This window comes from Anser anser, assembly GCF_964211835.1.
Source record: "Anser anser genome assembly, chromosome: 9".
Lineage (NCBI taxonomy): Eukaryota > Metazoa > Chordata > Aves > Anseriformes > Anatidae > Anser > Anser anser.
Window position 1 is genome coordinate 4,056,546 of NC_139729.1, and position 16,121 is coordinate 4,072,666.

Here is a 16,121-nt window from a genome sequence, read left to right on the forward strand (position 1 = left end):
CAAGTTACCTAAACAAAGCTGGAGGGGTAGAGCAGAAAAGAAGTAGACATCGAAGTGTAGCCTCACACTCAGACTTCCCTCACACAGGATGAGGACCCAGATCACCAGTTACCACATCACACTTTCACATTCATGCACTTTTCAGCTAATTAATTTAATGAATAATGGCTAATGATAAGCAAGGTGGAGCAGATTTTAGGCATGGGGAACTTAGAGTCTCTCTTTGGCAAGTTAGTATTTAGGAAAAATGAAGGTGTTTCATTGGGATTCATGTGCTGCTGTCATTGGGGTATGCTTTGCTCCTTGGGTTTCCACTAAGAACAGCTATGTTGTGCAGTACTGTATTGATGTTTAATAGCACTATAGTTAGGAGCTCAAGTATCCAGCTGAGATCCAACTTTTAAATATACATTGGAAAAGTCACAATTCATTATTAACTATTACTCTAATGAGATTTGTTGTTAACATTTCTCATAGGTAAATTGCTTTATTATTTAAATTTGACTATACTAGACTGTGTCACCTAAATATTCTTGGTCAGTGAATAAATGATAAAGCCAGGCTGGCATTTTTTATTAATAAAAAATAACAAGCTGGAATACACAGTGCTAGAGCCTGATCTCATTTTTAGCACTCAAAATTGCTTTAGTTGTGCTCCATATGAAATCAGATCCTTTTCTCAGTTTCATAGGTTAGAACAAATTAAAATTCCACCTAAATCACAGGAGTTACTATGCATTTTAATTTAAAATGTAAATTAAAAAAAAAAAACTAAACACATGACATGCTCAGCTTGTGATATTTCTAAAGAAATACAATCCATTAAAATTGAAATTTTTAATCAGATGTGTGAGTCTATCCTGTGTTATGAAGAATTTATTAAATGATTTTTTCCAAGAGCAAACTCTCAGCTGGTATGAACTGCCATAGTTCCATTAATTTTACAAACATCAGAGAATTTACTCCAGTTCAGAACTGCCCTTTGATTTCCACTTTTCAAAATAGCCTCTAAGATGAACTTTTTTGTGTAGTTTGGAGAGGATGACAAGAAACTGAATTTGGAGATGAGGAGAAAGTGACAATTGAAGATGAAAGAAATTAGTTCTGTTTCAAAGTAATTCTAAGATATTTTAAAGTTATATGAAGTTAAGTAGGCTTTTTTGCATTTTGTGTGGCTGTATCCATTAAGAAATTACTCTCATAAATGATGATTAATGATCACTTTGAATAATGTATTGCCTTCATTAAAAATCTACAGCTTTTGAAGAAAGATAAACCAATGTGTTTGAAAAATTAATTCACAATATGAAATGATTTGTGTACATGTTTTCATATGTGCTCAGTGGTACAAGTACAGGTTCTTGAGGTTTATTTAAGCCAGCAGTTTCTCACACAATCCAAATCCTTGCCTGCACTTAATTGGGTTTATATTCAAAAAATCAGACCTTTGCCACTGTAGCATTATCAAAATGGATTAAATATCTCTCGAATTAAAAAAGAATACTAAGACAAAGAGAAGCTTAACCTCTCAGTGATTAGCATCATTGTTTAGTCCAATCTTCAGTTTTATTTCCCTTTCCTGTGCAGCCAAGAACTGAATAGTATGTGAATGAAGACCAGGTTCCCTAAGTCTCCTACCGTACTAAGCTTTATGGCAAACTTAGACCTCCTATGTCAGTAAAGGACTCCTGACACCTGAATCCAAGCTTGTCCAGTTCATCTACAACTCTGTACTGTGACAGACATACTGTGAATACTTATTATTGTATAAGAAACAATGCTAAAGTCCAGAATGATTACTCCAGTAGGTATTTAAAGAATTATCAGGACTAAATATGCCAGACAGTCAAATCTTATTTTTAATTATTATTTTAAAGTATTTTAACTGAATCAGAAGAATATCCCTGATCAAAACTGTGAGTAGCTTCAGGCAATTATTTCTAAAAGACACTTATATGTTAACCTCAATTACTGCTGACATTTGAGAAAATTGCAAATCAGCACTGAAGAACTCTTTCCTAAAAACATACATATTTGTGCTGGGGATAAAAAGACTATCTTCATTACAGGGTCTTGAATTGTTGTTGTCTGGGAACAGAGAAAATGTGCGCTCATCACTCAGGAAAACCCACAGATGGATAAATTGTTTTAGTACAATTTGGGATTAACTAGGTAGCTGATGTAAATACATACATATATATTTCCAACTATCACAAATTCTGTGGTGACCTATCTGTTTCCCTCTTAATTTAATTGGTTTAGTGTACTACAGCTAAAATATACAGCTTGGTGAGGTACTGAAAACAATTTGTAATTAACTTTCAGGCTGTTGGTTTTTTTTGTTTGGTTGTTTGGTTTTTTTAGCACTTATCTGTCACTCAGATCTTCTGTATTCATGTGACTTCAGAAACTTCTAAGGAATACAGCTGAGGACAAAACGTAGCTGAATACGTGGATGCATGTTACTCTGTTTAAATAATTTTTTAAAATGTGTAGATAGAAGAGCACAGCTGTTAACTTGTGTGTTGTTTGTGGAAAAGGTATTGAATGGATTTTTTTCACTATTAATTGGATTGGAATTGCATGAATTTTTTAAAAAATCTACTACAGGTTGTAACAGCAAGCAAATTCATTTTTTCAAGATATTTCAAGAATCTTCTTAGAATACACATCCCTGATATTATTACCTAATTATTTAACCAATGATTTTCTGTGAAATTACTGAAGATTTATCGATGCATTTTAAAGTGTGACCTTGTTGCCTCACTGTCATTTTGAGTTGTTCAATGGCTGTCTCATTTAGAGACATCACCTGGAATGTTGAATGCAACTAAAATTTAAAAGCTGATAATAATTTCATTTAGAAATATTAGAACAAGCCACATAGCTGATTGTAGAACTGTCTTTATGTAAAGTTTCTACAATATTAGTCGAATTAGTCTTCTTAAGCTTATATTGTCTTTCCTTCTGAAAAATAAACAGCTTTAAAAAATAAACGGTATTGCCCTCTGACAACAGCAGATGGCAATTATTCAGAAAAGTCTTTGCATTTGGATTATCTATAAAGTTTGACACAATGCTTGAATAGTTGAATAGGAAATAGGATTTTTATGACAGCAGTTTATGATCAGTATTCATACAGTATGTTTATTTAAAAGAAGCTGAAGAGAACAAGAAACTGCTTAGTATGGTGAAATATGCATAAGTGTTATATACTGTGTCGTAATGACTGTCTTTTCTTTCCTCTGACAGGTTGATAATGTATGGTTTTGTGAAGGCCATGGTACACATTGGCCAGTTAAAAGCATGGGAATTCCACTTCACTGACTGTTTATTTTTTGGATCACTGATGTCTGCCACAGATCCAGGTAACAATTTAAAATAATGTATTTTTTTCAAAAGTCAGAAGAGTAAATAAAAATATGTCTGTATGTGCCATAAAAATGTTGAGTGTCTGTTCTCGATTTTGATTCTCATAGCTTTAAATGTCTGATATTCTGATTATCATACGTCAAATTGCCTCCAGAGATCCCGTGCGTAAATTTTACCTGTGTTAATCTTACAAACTTTACAAATGAAGTTGCTGAAGAGATTGGAATAATGTTCTCCAGCCCCCGGGACACCTGACTGTTTATTGCTAATATGAGAACTTCTGTAAGCCTTAAACCTTATGGTTAATTAATGTAGACATTCACAGAAACAGAGAAAATCCTGAGTTAGAAGGGACCCACAAGGATCATCGAGCCTGCCACTCTGCTCCCCTCGTGAGGAGGCTGCAGGCTGCCACGAGGCCTCCCCTCAGTCTCGTCTTCTCTGAGCTGAACAAACAAAGTGACTTCAGACACTCCTCATACATCTTCCGCTCTAGACCCTTCACCATCTTTGTTACCCTTCTTCATATGCCCTCTAACATTTCTATATCCTCCTTAATATTGTGGTGCCCAAAACTGCACACAGTACTGGAGGTTGAGGCCACACCTGTGCAGAGTAGATCAGGTCACTTCCCTCAGCCAGCCAGCCATGCCGTGCCCAACGCACCTCAGGCTATGGTTGGCCCTTTTGGCTGCCAGGGCACACTGCTGGCTTAAATTCAATTTGCAATCAACCAGGAGCTGCAGATCCTTTCTCTTGTCCCCCAGCCTGCATGTGTATTCAGGATTGCCACACCCCAGGTACACTTGCTCTTTTTAAATTTCATACAGATGGTGAGTGCCCAGCCCTCTAGTTTGTCAAGATCTTTCTGCAAAGCCTCTCTACCCTTGAGGGAGTCAACAGCACCTCCTAATTTAGTATCATCTACAAACTTACTTAGTATGCATTTGAGTCCTGCATCCAGATCATTTATAAAATGTGTGATCTAACCTAGTTTAAAGATATGGGGAACTAGCTTTCAGATATGGCCATATAAATATAGTTTATAAGGTATCAATTTAGAATTTGAATGCAGTGTTGCATGGTAAATACAATTCTGAAAAGATCGGTACCAATATGTTGACCTGAACTTGCAGATGTGAGGTTTAAAGCCTACAGTTACAGTAAATACCCAAGTGTGGGAGAAACAGATTCAGTGGAATTCAGTCATAAAGTTATAGAATTGTGTATATCTGAAGGGACCTCTGGAGTATTTCCTATCCAACTTAATAATTAAAACAGGGCTAACCTCAAAGTTATTCACAGACTTAGCAAGTTTTTGTTACATTGACTATGTTCACAGTAAGACTATTCTGGTGTCAAAATAGTGGTTTTGCATCTATGGAAAAACTGTGAAGGAGGAGGTGAAAAGAGAATTTGTTGATATCCTAACTACAATACCATGTAAAAGACAAAGTGCAAAATATGGAAAGGTACACTGGATTTTTGCAAAATTTTCAGTTGAGTGGTTACAGGAAAGAGAACAAAAAGCATTTCACGATGCACATGACATGCTGTGTTAGTGCTAATACCCCTGACAAGCTTCTCTGAGAAACATATGAATAAGTCTTTCAAATTCTTGGCTATTAAAAGGAGTGATAAAAAGAAACATTGTTCCACAAATTTGTTCCATTCTTTAAATGAAACCTGAATATTTAACAAAAGACTTTGAGAGCTTGTGATTTATCATTCTGATGGCTTAAAAATATGGTGTAAAACAATTTATTTCAACAAAACCTGTTGTTGCAAGATTGCTGTAAAAGCTGCATCAAATTGTTATTCTCAAATTAAGCCAGCATCCAATATGCTGCCACTTATAAAATCCCCCAACTACTTTAATAAGGTTCAGCACATGATCAGAGCCTATCCTCAGAACAAGAGAACAACACAGAAACTAAAAGCACAAATTAAACATAAGAAAAATAATTGCATATGGAATAAAAGGTTGCTTAAAGCTTCCAAGTACATTTCTTGATTGTGCTATGAATAGTTTCGTAGTTGGCTTAGTTTCTTTTCCCATTTTCCATTCCAATACTATTTAGTTACACAAATGAAAATGCTGATTTACAAGGCGATATACACATAAGACAAACACTGTGATTTTGATTACAATAGTGTTAAATCACCACTGAATAATCTGGCAAAGTTGGGGGGGAGGGGGGGTGGGATGGAGAGAACTTCCTCTTTCACTGGAAGGAATAAGAAATGACAAGGATTACTTTACTGCAGTTGTGAAAACTTTTAGTGGGACAAACTGTCATCTATCAATGCTGTTGGTAATTACTCTTCTGCTTATATAGAGTACCTGTGTATGTCCAAGGTTTGTTTGAATGTTCAGTCTTGCTCCTTCTGTTATCTAAGCTGTTAGATGTTTTACTGATCTAATCTAATTTCAGTCCCCTAAAGGATTAGAGAATTTTACATTAAATTTTTGCTTAATTTAATGATAGACATTGCTGAAAATATTTCACTGTCCTGTAGAATTTGCTAGTGAATTATAATCTCAAGCCATGCAAAGAGCTCAAAGGAATTCCAAAATCAGTGAAAACACAATCCTCTGAAGGACTGATAGCTCATATAAAGCATATAAAATAATCAGTTTTATATGTGATTTTACATTTGATATCTAGCTTTAAAAGAGAGAAATCTCTGGTGAAATGTTGTTGGTGTTGTAGAATAGAAAAATAAATTACTGTCCTAGTATGAAATAAGAAATTCTTGTCAGATATGCTACCTGATTTTTCATTTAATTTTTCACTGTGTAGGATTATAAACTCATTCCAAAACCAGTTTTAATTTCCCTTGGTTATGAAAAGCAATTAAGTCTCAAAAGATGTTAAAAACCGATCTGTTGACTCAACAGAAGTTGTTTTGATTGAGTTCCTTATTTGTAATACTAAAGATGACTTGTAGATGTTTACATGTTAAATGAAGAATTTTACTACCAGGGCAGTAAATAAATATGTGCCATTTAGAAGTTCCTTATATTGTTAGGAAAAAGGAAATAACATCATAGCACTCTCTAGGTGAGCATTTAAAGATCTTCATATAGAGATTTTGGCATAAAATTAATTCAGAAAAATTTCAACAATATTCCATAGGTTGCCTTCTATAGAAAATTGCATTTGAACTAAAATTTAGAAATTAAATTATGATTGTTTATACTTGGGACTGTATTTGAGATTCCTTTATCTACTTCCCAATAAAGATGAATTATCACAAGCTGATATAGAAACCATTATTACACCAAACGTTGAACTAAAAAGAAAAATTAAAAAGAGAAAATCCTTTGAGTGTTACAGTTTAAGAATCTTAGCTCCCTAAAATATTTAGTTATGTTTCTACATTTTGCTTTATAGAAGCTCTCAGATCTCCGGTAAAAAAAAAAAAAAAAAAAAAAAAAAAGGAAACTTTATTGGACAGACAGGTTGTTTTCAAGTGAATCAATCACTTTACAAGAAATATCTCTTTCCAATAATTTATTCATTATTGACAGAAAAAGCTTCTCATTTCAAGACATCAGGTGAGAAGTTTAATTTTTAAGAAGTAATATTTTAAAACATCACCAAATTCTCTCTTCGTTAGTCTTCGATTTTAAACATCAGACCAGTATCTTTCAATCTGATCAACAGATATCATTTATCATGTATTTGGGGAAATCATGTCTTCTCATTAGTCAATCTATGTAAAACAGCACAGACTTGTTTCACTGTTTTCACTGTTGAAAGTGTTTCCCTTGTTTTAGTACTACATTATGATTTCTAATATAACCTAACTCTGGAGGCTGGAAGTTTTTTTGTTGTGATGCATTCAAAAGGGACAGAGCAGTTGTTCACGCCTGTGTTCTGGTGCACATGTCACTCATCAAGAGCACCAAAAAGGCTGTGGAAAAGGGGCTGGAGTGGAGAATAGAGCCCTAACTCTAGGTCTCTGGGCACAGAGACTTGCAAAATGAAACTGCCTCATGTGTGAGCATGGATAAGGATATCTGGCATCAACTGTCTTGTGTTGCTGAAAGGCAGACACAACAATAAGTCCCAGGAACAGGCTGCTTCAGGGTACCAGTAGCTGTAATGGAATAATGTGAATGACAGAACAAAACTGGCACATGAACTAAAAGATTTGACCTCTGCCTTAGCCACCAAAAAATAATAGGAAAATATAGCTTTGGCAGTTTGTCATAGCTGTTGTTATTAACACATTTTGTGCAATGACCTTCCAATCCAGAGACATTTCATGTATCTTTAGCACTTATTTTTTTTAACTTTTGACATTTCAAGCATAGAAAACAGATTTACCTTCACAAGGTTTGCTGAAGCACAGCTATTTCTGAGCTATATGAACTCCCTTACCTTTGGTCATATTGATAATCACAAGGCTCTTTTCTATTTGAAGTTACTATGGTTACAGCTGAACCTAAGATGTGAGTTGCACTGCTGCTGTTATTGATAAAATTGGATATTTATCAGAAAGAGCAGTTCCTGTTTCTCATAAAATCAGAGGATTTTGCATTAAAAAGCACAGTTTATAAATACAGCAGAGTAATACATTTTTGCACTGGTTCTATAGGCCTGTTTATATGCATGTTTTTAATTAAAATATTTTTTCTTTCTCCTTATACACCCCTGATCTACTCTGTGAGTGGTGTTTATTAGGGAAAAGAGTCTATAATTAAAATTGGAATTGTTATTTTTAAAGAAAAATTGATGGAAAACATAAGTGAGACTTCTTTCATCGGATTTACATTACATTTGATACTGAACTCCTAAGAGCCCATGAGTTATGAAGGATATTAATTGTTCTAGTCAGAATATTAAGGTAAGATAAAACCAGTAATTTATATAATGGTTGCATTTATTTTCTGAGTTTCCTTGTTCTTTTCAAACACAACAGCAAAGAAGTATTGGATACAGTTAGCTTACGGATTGTTGAAGTTTGCTGATATTTCAGTTATACATTTTCAATTATCCTTTTTACAGCAATTAAGATCAAGTCAATTTTTTTCTATATATGTCAAAAGATATCTTTCACAGACCAGCTCCATGGACACCAGTTCTGACTTGGATACAATCAAAATCATGCTATGCTTAGAATCTAACAGATGTTCCCTCAGTCCATGAAGTCAAGGAAGAAGAGAATCAGATTTCTCTTGGCACAAGTACTGAGAAAATCTTAGATGCTTCATTATTTCAGGCTTCCCACCACTGATTCTTTTAATGAATTTCACTACCTTTTCTGAGTCAGGAGCTCTGTTAGACGTATTTTTTTTGTTTTGTTTATTTCTATTTGTGGGAGTTTTCTACTGCCACAAAAAAATGTTTGCTGTCCCCAAATTACCAACACTTCTGTTTAGTTCTTTACCTGTCTCTATCTCTGTCCTCGTATGCTTAGATTGAAATAAGAGCTTAAGAGTCACTGTGTAGTTTAAGGAAATGTAGTTTAGTATTTTTTTAATACATACTATCACAATGTATCTAATGAATTATACCAGTCTTTAAGAAGTTTACCACACAAAAATTAAGTCCTACCTACTGTGCCTTCAGAAATCTAGGGAGGCCATACTGCAATGTAGTATCTAAAGACTATAAACTTTACTTAAATGTAAATCTTCCCACAGATTAGATGTCACAGATTACTGTGATATGATGGTAAATGCTGAATCTTTAAATTTGTTCTCTTTTAAAGTCGTCCATCAGACAAAACATAGTGTGACTATTTCGGACAACAATGACTATTCACAAAGTATTCTTCTATCCGGAGAGTAATTCCATTTTTTTTCTCCCTTAGTTCAGTGTCATGTCCTTTTTAATGTGCCCGTTCTCACGTGTATCCATAGATTCTCATAAGCAATAAAAGCAAATGTGATCTTGAATAAATGACTATATGGTTTTGGCAAAAAAAATGTAAATGTTTTACTGAATTCTTACATGGGATGGATGTGCTAAAGGTTCTGCTGCTCTCTGTTCTTGTGCAGATACCATTTAACATTTTCATTAATGAGTTGGCTAATGCAATAGAGGATGCTTCTTTAACATATAATAATATGCTGAGAGGAGATAGCAAGCACTTTGAAAAACAGGATTAGAATTCAACTTAATCCTTGCAATAGTTTAAAATCAACAAGGATAAATGCTACAGTTAGGAATAGTCATCTTAATAGATAGAAGCTAAGAAATTGGCATTTACTGCTGAGAAGGATTTCAAGTTTACAACCTGAAAATGAGTCATCAGGACTAATAACTAAAATGGGGGGGGGGGGGGGAGGAAAACAGTTTCAGTTTCATAAACATATTCTACAGCATCATTTCACTCTATTTCTTGACAGCAAGCATCAGCTACAGTAACTGGATAGGGTTATGAGCACTGTATTTCAAGAAAGATACCAAGTGATTAGAAAATGTTCGGAGTTTTTTTTTAGCTAGTATTCAAAGGGATAGAAAATATTTTTGAAAGGAGATGATCGGAGGAAGCAAGTCAGTTTAGAGAGGATATATCTGAAATGAATCTTTGAATAGGAAAAATGTTGCTGAAAGAAAGAAAAAGTCAATAAATATGCCAAATTATTTGTGTCTCATTAGGTTAGGAATGGAAATTACAGACTTGAAGAGTAGGAGGGGAAATATAGGTTAGACATTCAGGAATAATTGCATTTATAAACTGAAGAGTGGATTAGTTTCCCTGGGATTTGTGAAACCAGAAACACTTCAGTTCTTTAAAAACAGATCAGATAAATATGTGTCATCAGTGATGACACGTATCACTGATAGCCTATAGTGTCTTGGGCTGGGGGGGAGGGGGGGGGTTAAGGACAGAGTGGATACTGGTAGTGGTCTTCCTCCAGAGACCAAGATTCTTCAGCAAGGGACAGAAAATGCTGAAAAGAAGATCCAATAACCTCCAATGGGAGTGGGAGAGACATACAAAATGGAAGATACTTCCAAAGAAGTGGGTGAACTAGTTGAGTCTTTCACAGAGGAGGCAAGTGGCGCGTTATTGTGTTGATTGCTTTATTATTTTGCTTTCATTCAAAAAGATCTGGAACCAGATTTGGGGAATAGAGTTCAGAGAGTAAGAGAATATGCTTGTTACATAAAAGAAAAGGTGTTGTTTTTGTAGGAGGCAAGAGGAAGGAGAGGAATATGTAGGCATCTGTCTAATTAGCTTGGTCTACTCTACTTAAATACCAACAGTATCTTGGACTTTGATTACTGTTCTGTTTCCCTTCTATCATTTCTAGAGGGAGTATTAGTGCAAGCCCAAAGTATTATGCTAATAAGCAAAAGCTGGAAGTGGCAAAGAGTTTTAGAAAACTGGTCTGTTGTTATGCCATCAAAGAATGTGAGACTAAATTGGGTGCACATTTAGCAAATTTAGGCAGCATTGCCTCATCAAGCAAAAAAAAAAAAAAAAGAGAGAGAGAGATATTCATAGAATCATAGAATATCCCAAGTTGGAAGGGACCCACAAGGATGATCAAGTCCAACTCCTGGCTCCACACAGGACTGCTTAAAAATTAAACCATATGTCTGAAGAGTGTTGCCTAAATGTTTCTTGAACTCCAGCAGGCTCAGTGCTGTGACCATTTCCCTGGGGAGCCTGTCCCAGCGCCCGACCATGCTCTGGGTGAAGAACATTTCCCTAACCCCCAGCCTGACCCTCCCCAGTCCCAGCTCCATGCCATCCCTCGGGTCCTGTCGCTGTCCCCAGAGAGCAGAGCTCAGCGCCTGCCCCTCCGCTCCCCTTGTGAGGGAGCTGCAGGCCGCCATGAGGCCTCCCCTCAGTCTGCTCTTCTCAGGGCTGAACAAACCAAGGGACTTCAGACATTCATACATCTTCCCCTCTAGACCCTTCACCATCTTTGTTGCCTTCCTTTATATGTCCTCTAATATTTTTATGTCCTTCTTATATTGCGGTGCCCAGAACTGTATGCAGTACTGGAGATGAGGCCGCACCAGCACAGAGTAGAGTCGGAGTATTGGTGAACCAAGAAAATATCCTTGCCGATAAAGGTTATTCCTATACCTTAGAGCTGTTCTGAGGAAATAACTCTTTTCCTGGTTTAAGGTATAATCATAGTAGGTCTAGATGGGTGAGTTTATCATGATTGTGAAATAAGCTAGTTCATTTAAATATAGCTATATCAGCAAATGTTTATCCACACATATCTCTTAAATTGCCTTCTGTAGAATAACACTTCCAGAATTCTTCAAAGATAACACATCAACAGAGATCACTGTGACATAAAATCCCACAGGAGAACTGACAATCTGTTTTAGGTTTGTACATTTATATATATATATATATATATGTATATATTTAGATTACTTAGATATTTAAGCACCTTTCAGAAAATTTTATGATTTCAAATTTCCAGTAAATTTGATTAAGACAGAATATAATCACCTGTTCATGTATTTGTGAGCTATCAGCAGTCATCTCAATATGAAAGTGTATAATTTCCATTTCTGAAATGTCAGATGTTAACATGTCATCCTGAAGGCACTCCTAATATTTGAGATTTGTAGGCTATAAGGACTGAATCAATTGCACAATTACTTACTAGAATGAGCACCAGTGAAGCAGTGAGTTACCATGTAATTTTCAACCATACAAATATTTGGAGGCATTTACATTAAATGATGTTTGAAAAGTGAAAGCTCTGCTTCCTCCATGCAAAGAGAGAATACTAATATCAACAAAGAACATGGATAGCTTTTTTCATTTAGAGATTATGAAATGCTAGGAAGGTCTAGGAAAGGATTGTGTACAGGTTAGGAAACTGAGGCATAAAGCAAACAAGGTGTCCTTTAAAATCCTAAATATGGTACAGGTATCTAAATGTCCTTGAGGATGTGTGTCTAAATGATTTAGCCAACAAGTTTAAATATGACACAATCTAAATTTTTTCTATTGCACTGGTAAGGTAAAAGTCAGATATAGCATACCACTTGGAGAGTAGGAAGGGACTTAAATCAATGATACACTGAAGGAACCTTAAAATGGGTTGTAAATATCAGTTGTCCTGATCTGCATGAAAGCTTCATGACTACAGACGTGCTACACTTGAGGTGAAAGTGGTTTTGTTGTTGGTAGGACAGGATACAAGGTTATTTTTCCCTTTGAGTGTTCCTCAATAAAAACACGTTACAGATGGATAAACATTATTATACCTTCTTAAAACAGGTAAACCACTACTTTAATCACCCACAAAGCCCATAGCAAACCCAACTCTTTTCAGCACCCTTATTACTCCTTGGTGACAAGATCCAAGTCCTTTGTGTACAATAAAATATACTGTGACATTTTCATTTATGCATGATTCTGTGTGTAAGAGGGAAATCTTTTTCCTAACTAGCTGAAGCAACAAAATACATAGACTTGCTGGATTTTAGTATCTTATATACTTCAGTTGACCCCTGTTATTAGCCACTTGGGTAGTAAATCAGATTAGACTTTTCAAAGCCCACACCCTAACATTACTTTATTTCTTGAACTGCCAGAGGAATATGAAAATAACAAATTCACTGTTTTGTCTCCATACAGTGACAGTCCTTGCTATTTTCCATGAGCTGCATGTGGACACAGATTTGTACACACTACTGTTTGGAGAGAGTGTTCTAAATGATGCTGTGGCTATCGTGCTGACATAGTAAGTACAGCCACTTTGATTCTTTACTTGGTGAGGTAATTCCAAGCTTTAATTGCTGATATCGTTTTCAAATTATATTGTTTGTCCAAATATAGATAAAGCATTTTAAGTTTTCACCACAGAGATGTCATTTTGGAGTTGTTCTTGGTTTGTTAAATAAAATAATTCCAATATTATTAATAGCAATTGAGTATCCAAAATGCAACTTTCATTTCTTTCATTTTCTTCAGCCTAGAAAGCAGTATATTCTGTAAAATGTGCATATTTAATTTAACATGATTTCTTTTCTCAACAACATATATTGAAAAAATAATGCTGAATGGGCACCTAGGACATAGGGCAACCGTAAAATTGGAGTCAGAACTTTTGAAATAGAAGATATCTTTTATTCTTTTACTTTTTGCAATCTATTGTTTTCCATGATTAAAACCACAAAGTGGTACACTGTAGCCCAGCTTATCTCCTTCTGCCTATTAAATCTGACAGAGTTTCAGCTGGTAATGTTATCTTAAATTTATATAAAGCCTTTTCATTCTCAGGAATCCTCAAACATCACAAATGATGGGTAAAAATCATGTGCTGTCCTAAAAAGAGAGATGCTAAGTACATGACTAACAGGATCTCAAGTTAACTCCACTCTACATGTATTAGCTTACTAGAGCTTTGCTAGAAATACAAATAATCCTCTGAAATAATTGTAAAGTAACATAACTGCAAAATCAAATTCAGTTTTCTGGAATGCTTGAAGGTGCTTCACATTAAGCCCCAATTCAATGCCACCTTTTTCCTTAAAATACAGATCCTTGAACTAGGATTTATGCTATTCTTGAAAAAAAAATGAAAAAGAAAAAAAAAAGATTTTTACAAAGGTTAGTCATTAAAAAATGACCTCACATTTTGTCTGAAACAATTATAATAGTTGAATTTTTTTAAAAAGTAGTTTCAAGGTACTAAAAATAGTAATCCTATTTAATTTATTATATTACAGTTATCAGTCTAGTTATGTTCACCTACACTAAACTCCTTGCATTGTTTTTAGAGCAAGAATGATATTTTCAAATGCTGAATCGTCTGAGCACATCTGGGTTGGAATATGCCACTTAGCAGAGCATCTAGTATGTCAGATAATAAAATGCGCAAAAGGAAAACTAAGCAAGGAATGGCAACCTCGGTAGAGGGGACAGAAAAGCATCCATTAAGGCAGCTTTAAAACTTGGAAAGAAGCTTGTAGGTGACAAAAAGACTGAAATTTTCTTCTCTGTTTCATTTGGCTTTGTTTAATAGAGACCTAGACATTTACAGCTCATTTAGACTCTTCATTTGTTAAAGCAAGATTCCTATAGGCTGTGTAACAATTATGCTACATGCAGCACAGGGACACTCAGAATGTTTTAAGTGCCTGTAGTTTTCAGTCACTGTGATGTCAAAGCGCATGGGTCTCTTCAAAACTGAAACTCAACTGCAAAACAAATCTAGGAAGAAAAGTACTATCAGATAGCACCTGATTCATGACTTTCTAGCCTCTGCTCAGCTTCCCTGTACTCAGGTCTAGGTTAGGACCCTCAGCCTGTACATGGATAAAAAAATCAACAGGAATGGTGCCTGACACAAATGCTGGCTATCTCCTTCTTCTGCTTTCTTAGCTATACATGGTACATTACAAACTTTCTTTACTATAGAATCTCTTGTCCCTGGAAAATTAGTGTATTGTTCTGTATATCCAGTGTGAGTAATACCTCGATTACTCTAATAGATTTAGTCATTTGCAGAGACTGAAGAGAATATATGGCATTGTCAGTTTCACATTTCCTTAATTTCTGGCTTAAATAATCAGCTTCTGCACAGAGGAAATGTTTCTGCAACTTAAAATGATCTTCCTTTCTGTAGCTTTGTAAGTAAAGCTATACTGTTAATAATGTCAGCTTCAATGTGTTAACAACCCAGTAAACCAAACCGAATTTAAATGAAGAATATTATTTTTCTGTCACTATGAAAGAACTGCTAGGGGTTTTTGTGTTTTTGTTTGTTTGTTTATTTTTTTCTCTGTAACGTATACACATTTTCAGGATGGTGCAAACACAGCATGCTCATAATTACAGTAATAGGGAACTATTTAAAAAGGTGTGAGAATAATATTTACAAATACGGAAAAGCAATAACAAGTCATTTTGTACACAGTGAATACACAGTGTGTTTCATCAACTCACAAAATAACCAAGTTAATGTCTGCAGGAATGACTCATTACAGGAAAGGAAGAGAAAAGAGGGAAACCCCTTATGGTTAACTGTTGATGATTTGGCAAGGTGAAGGTAGTAGCATGGCTATCTGCCAACAGGGCTTTATATTGATACCTGTCTTTTCCTCCAGCTTCTCCCTCCAACATCTATTTTTACTGCACTGTGTATCATTTAGTTAAGAAGGACAGCAGTCAGACCAGTTACCCTACGTTTCACATTTTAAACATTCAAAATTAGTCATTTTAATGTTTATATTAAGGATTGTTTATACCAAGGATTCATGATATTTAAGAAAAATAATAACAGAGCTACAAGAGAATACTCATTAGCTGACTAAACATGCCTGCTTTTATGTGGAAAAAGCTATATGAATAATTATGCCATGAATATTTACTATGTACTTTGTTCTCCAGGAAATGGACTTGTCACCTGTGTACTTATTCTCTGTCTATTTACAGCCTAAGCTTTATCTCTAGAAGTAGTTTATATGTGCCAAAATTAAAACAAACAAACAAGGCATACATAGGAAAATAGATATTTGAGCTTCTTTTGGGTGTTTAAAGGTGCTATATATAGTCTTTGTGATTAGAGAGTGAAACCACTTTGTGATTAGAATAGTGTAACATCCCTATTTGGAATCTAATTTTAAACATCAGATTGCAGCAACCTTTTATGAAAGCTGTAGGATGAAACATTCAAGGTGATATATTTCATTTATGAATTCCAGACTGAGGAATATTTATCATTACTAAAAAATGTAAATACTACTTTATAGACAAATACAATGAACGAAGAAGTGTTTGTGCACTGGGGAACTTACTAG

At 35.0% G+C, this 16,121-nt stretch overlaps 1 protein-coding gene across 3 annotated transcripts in view; it reads left to right on the plus strand.

Annotated features, from left to right (window-relative positions):
• Positions 1-16,121, plus strand: part of SLC9A9 (solute carrier family 9 member A9) — a 219,139-nt gene that overhangs the window by 43,801 nt on the left and 159,217 nt on the right. For all 3 annotated transcript variants that reach the window (XR_014587992.1, XM_083848189.1, XM_083848190.1), the window contains exons 5-6: positions 3,253-3,368; positions 12,955-13,060. Coding sequence is in view for 2 of the 3 variants with exons in the window: in XM_083848189.1 (XP_083704315.1) it covers positions 3,253-3,368; positions 12,955-13,060 (222 nt within the window). In the remaining variant the exon portion in view is untranslated. The remainder of the gene's footprint in view (positions 1-3,252; positions 3,369-12,954; positions 13,061-16,121) is intronic.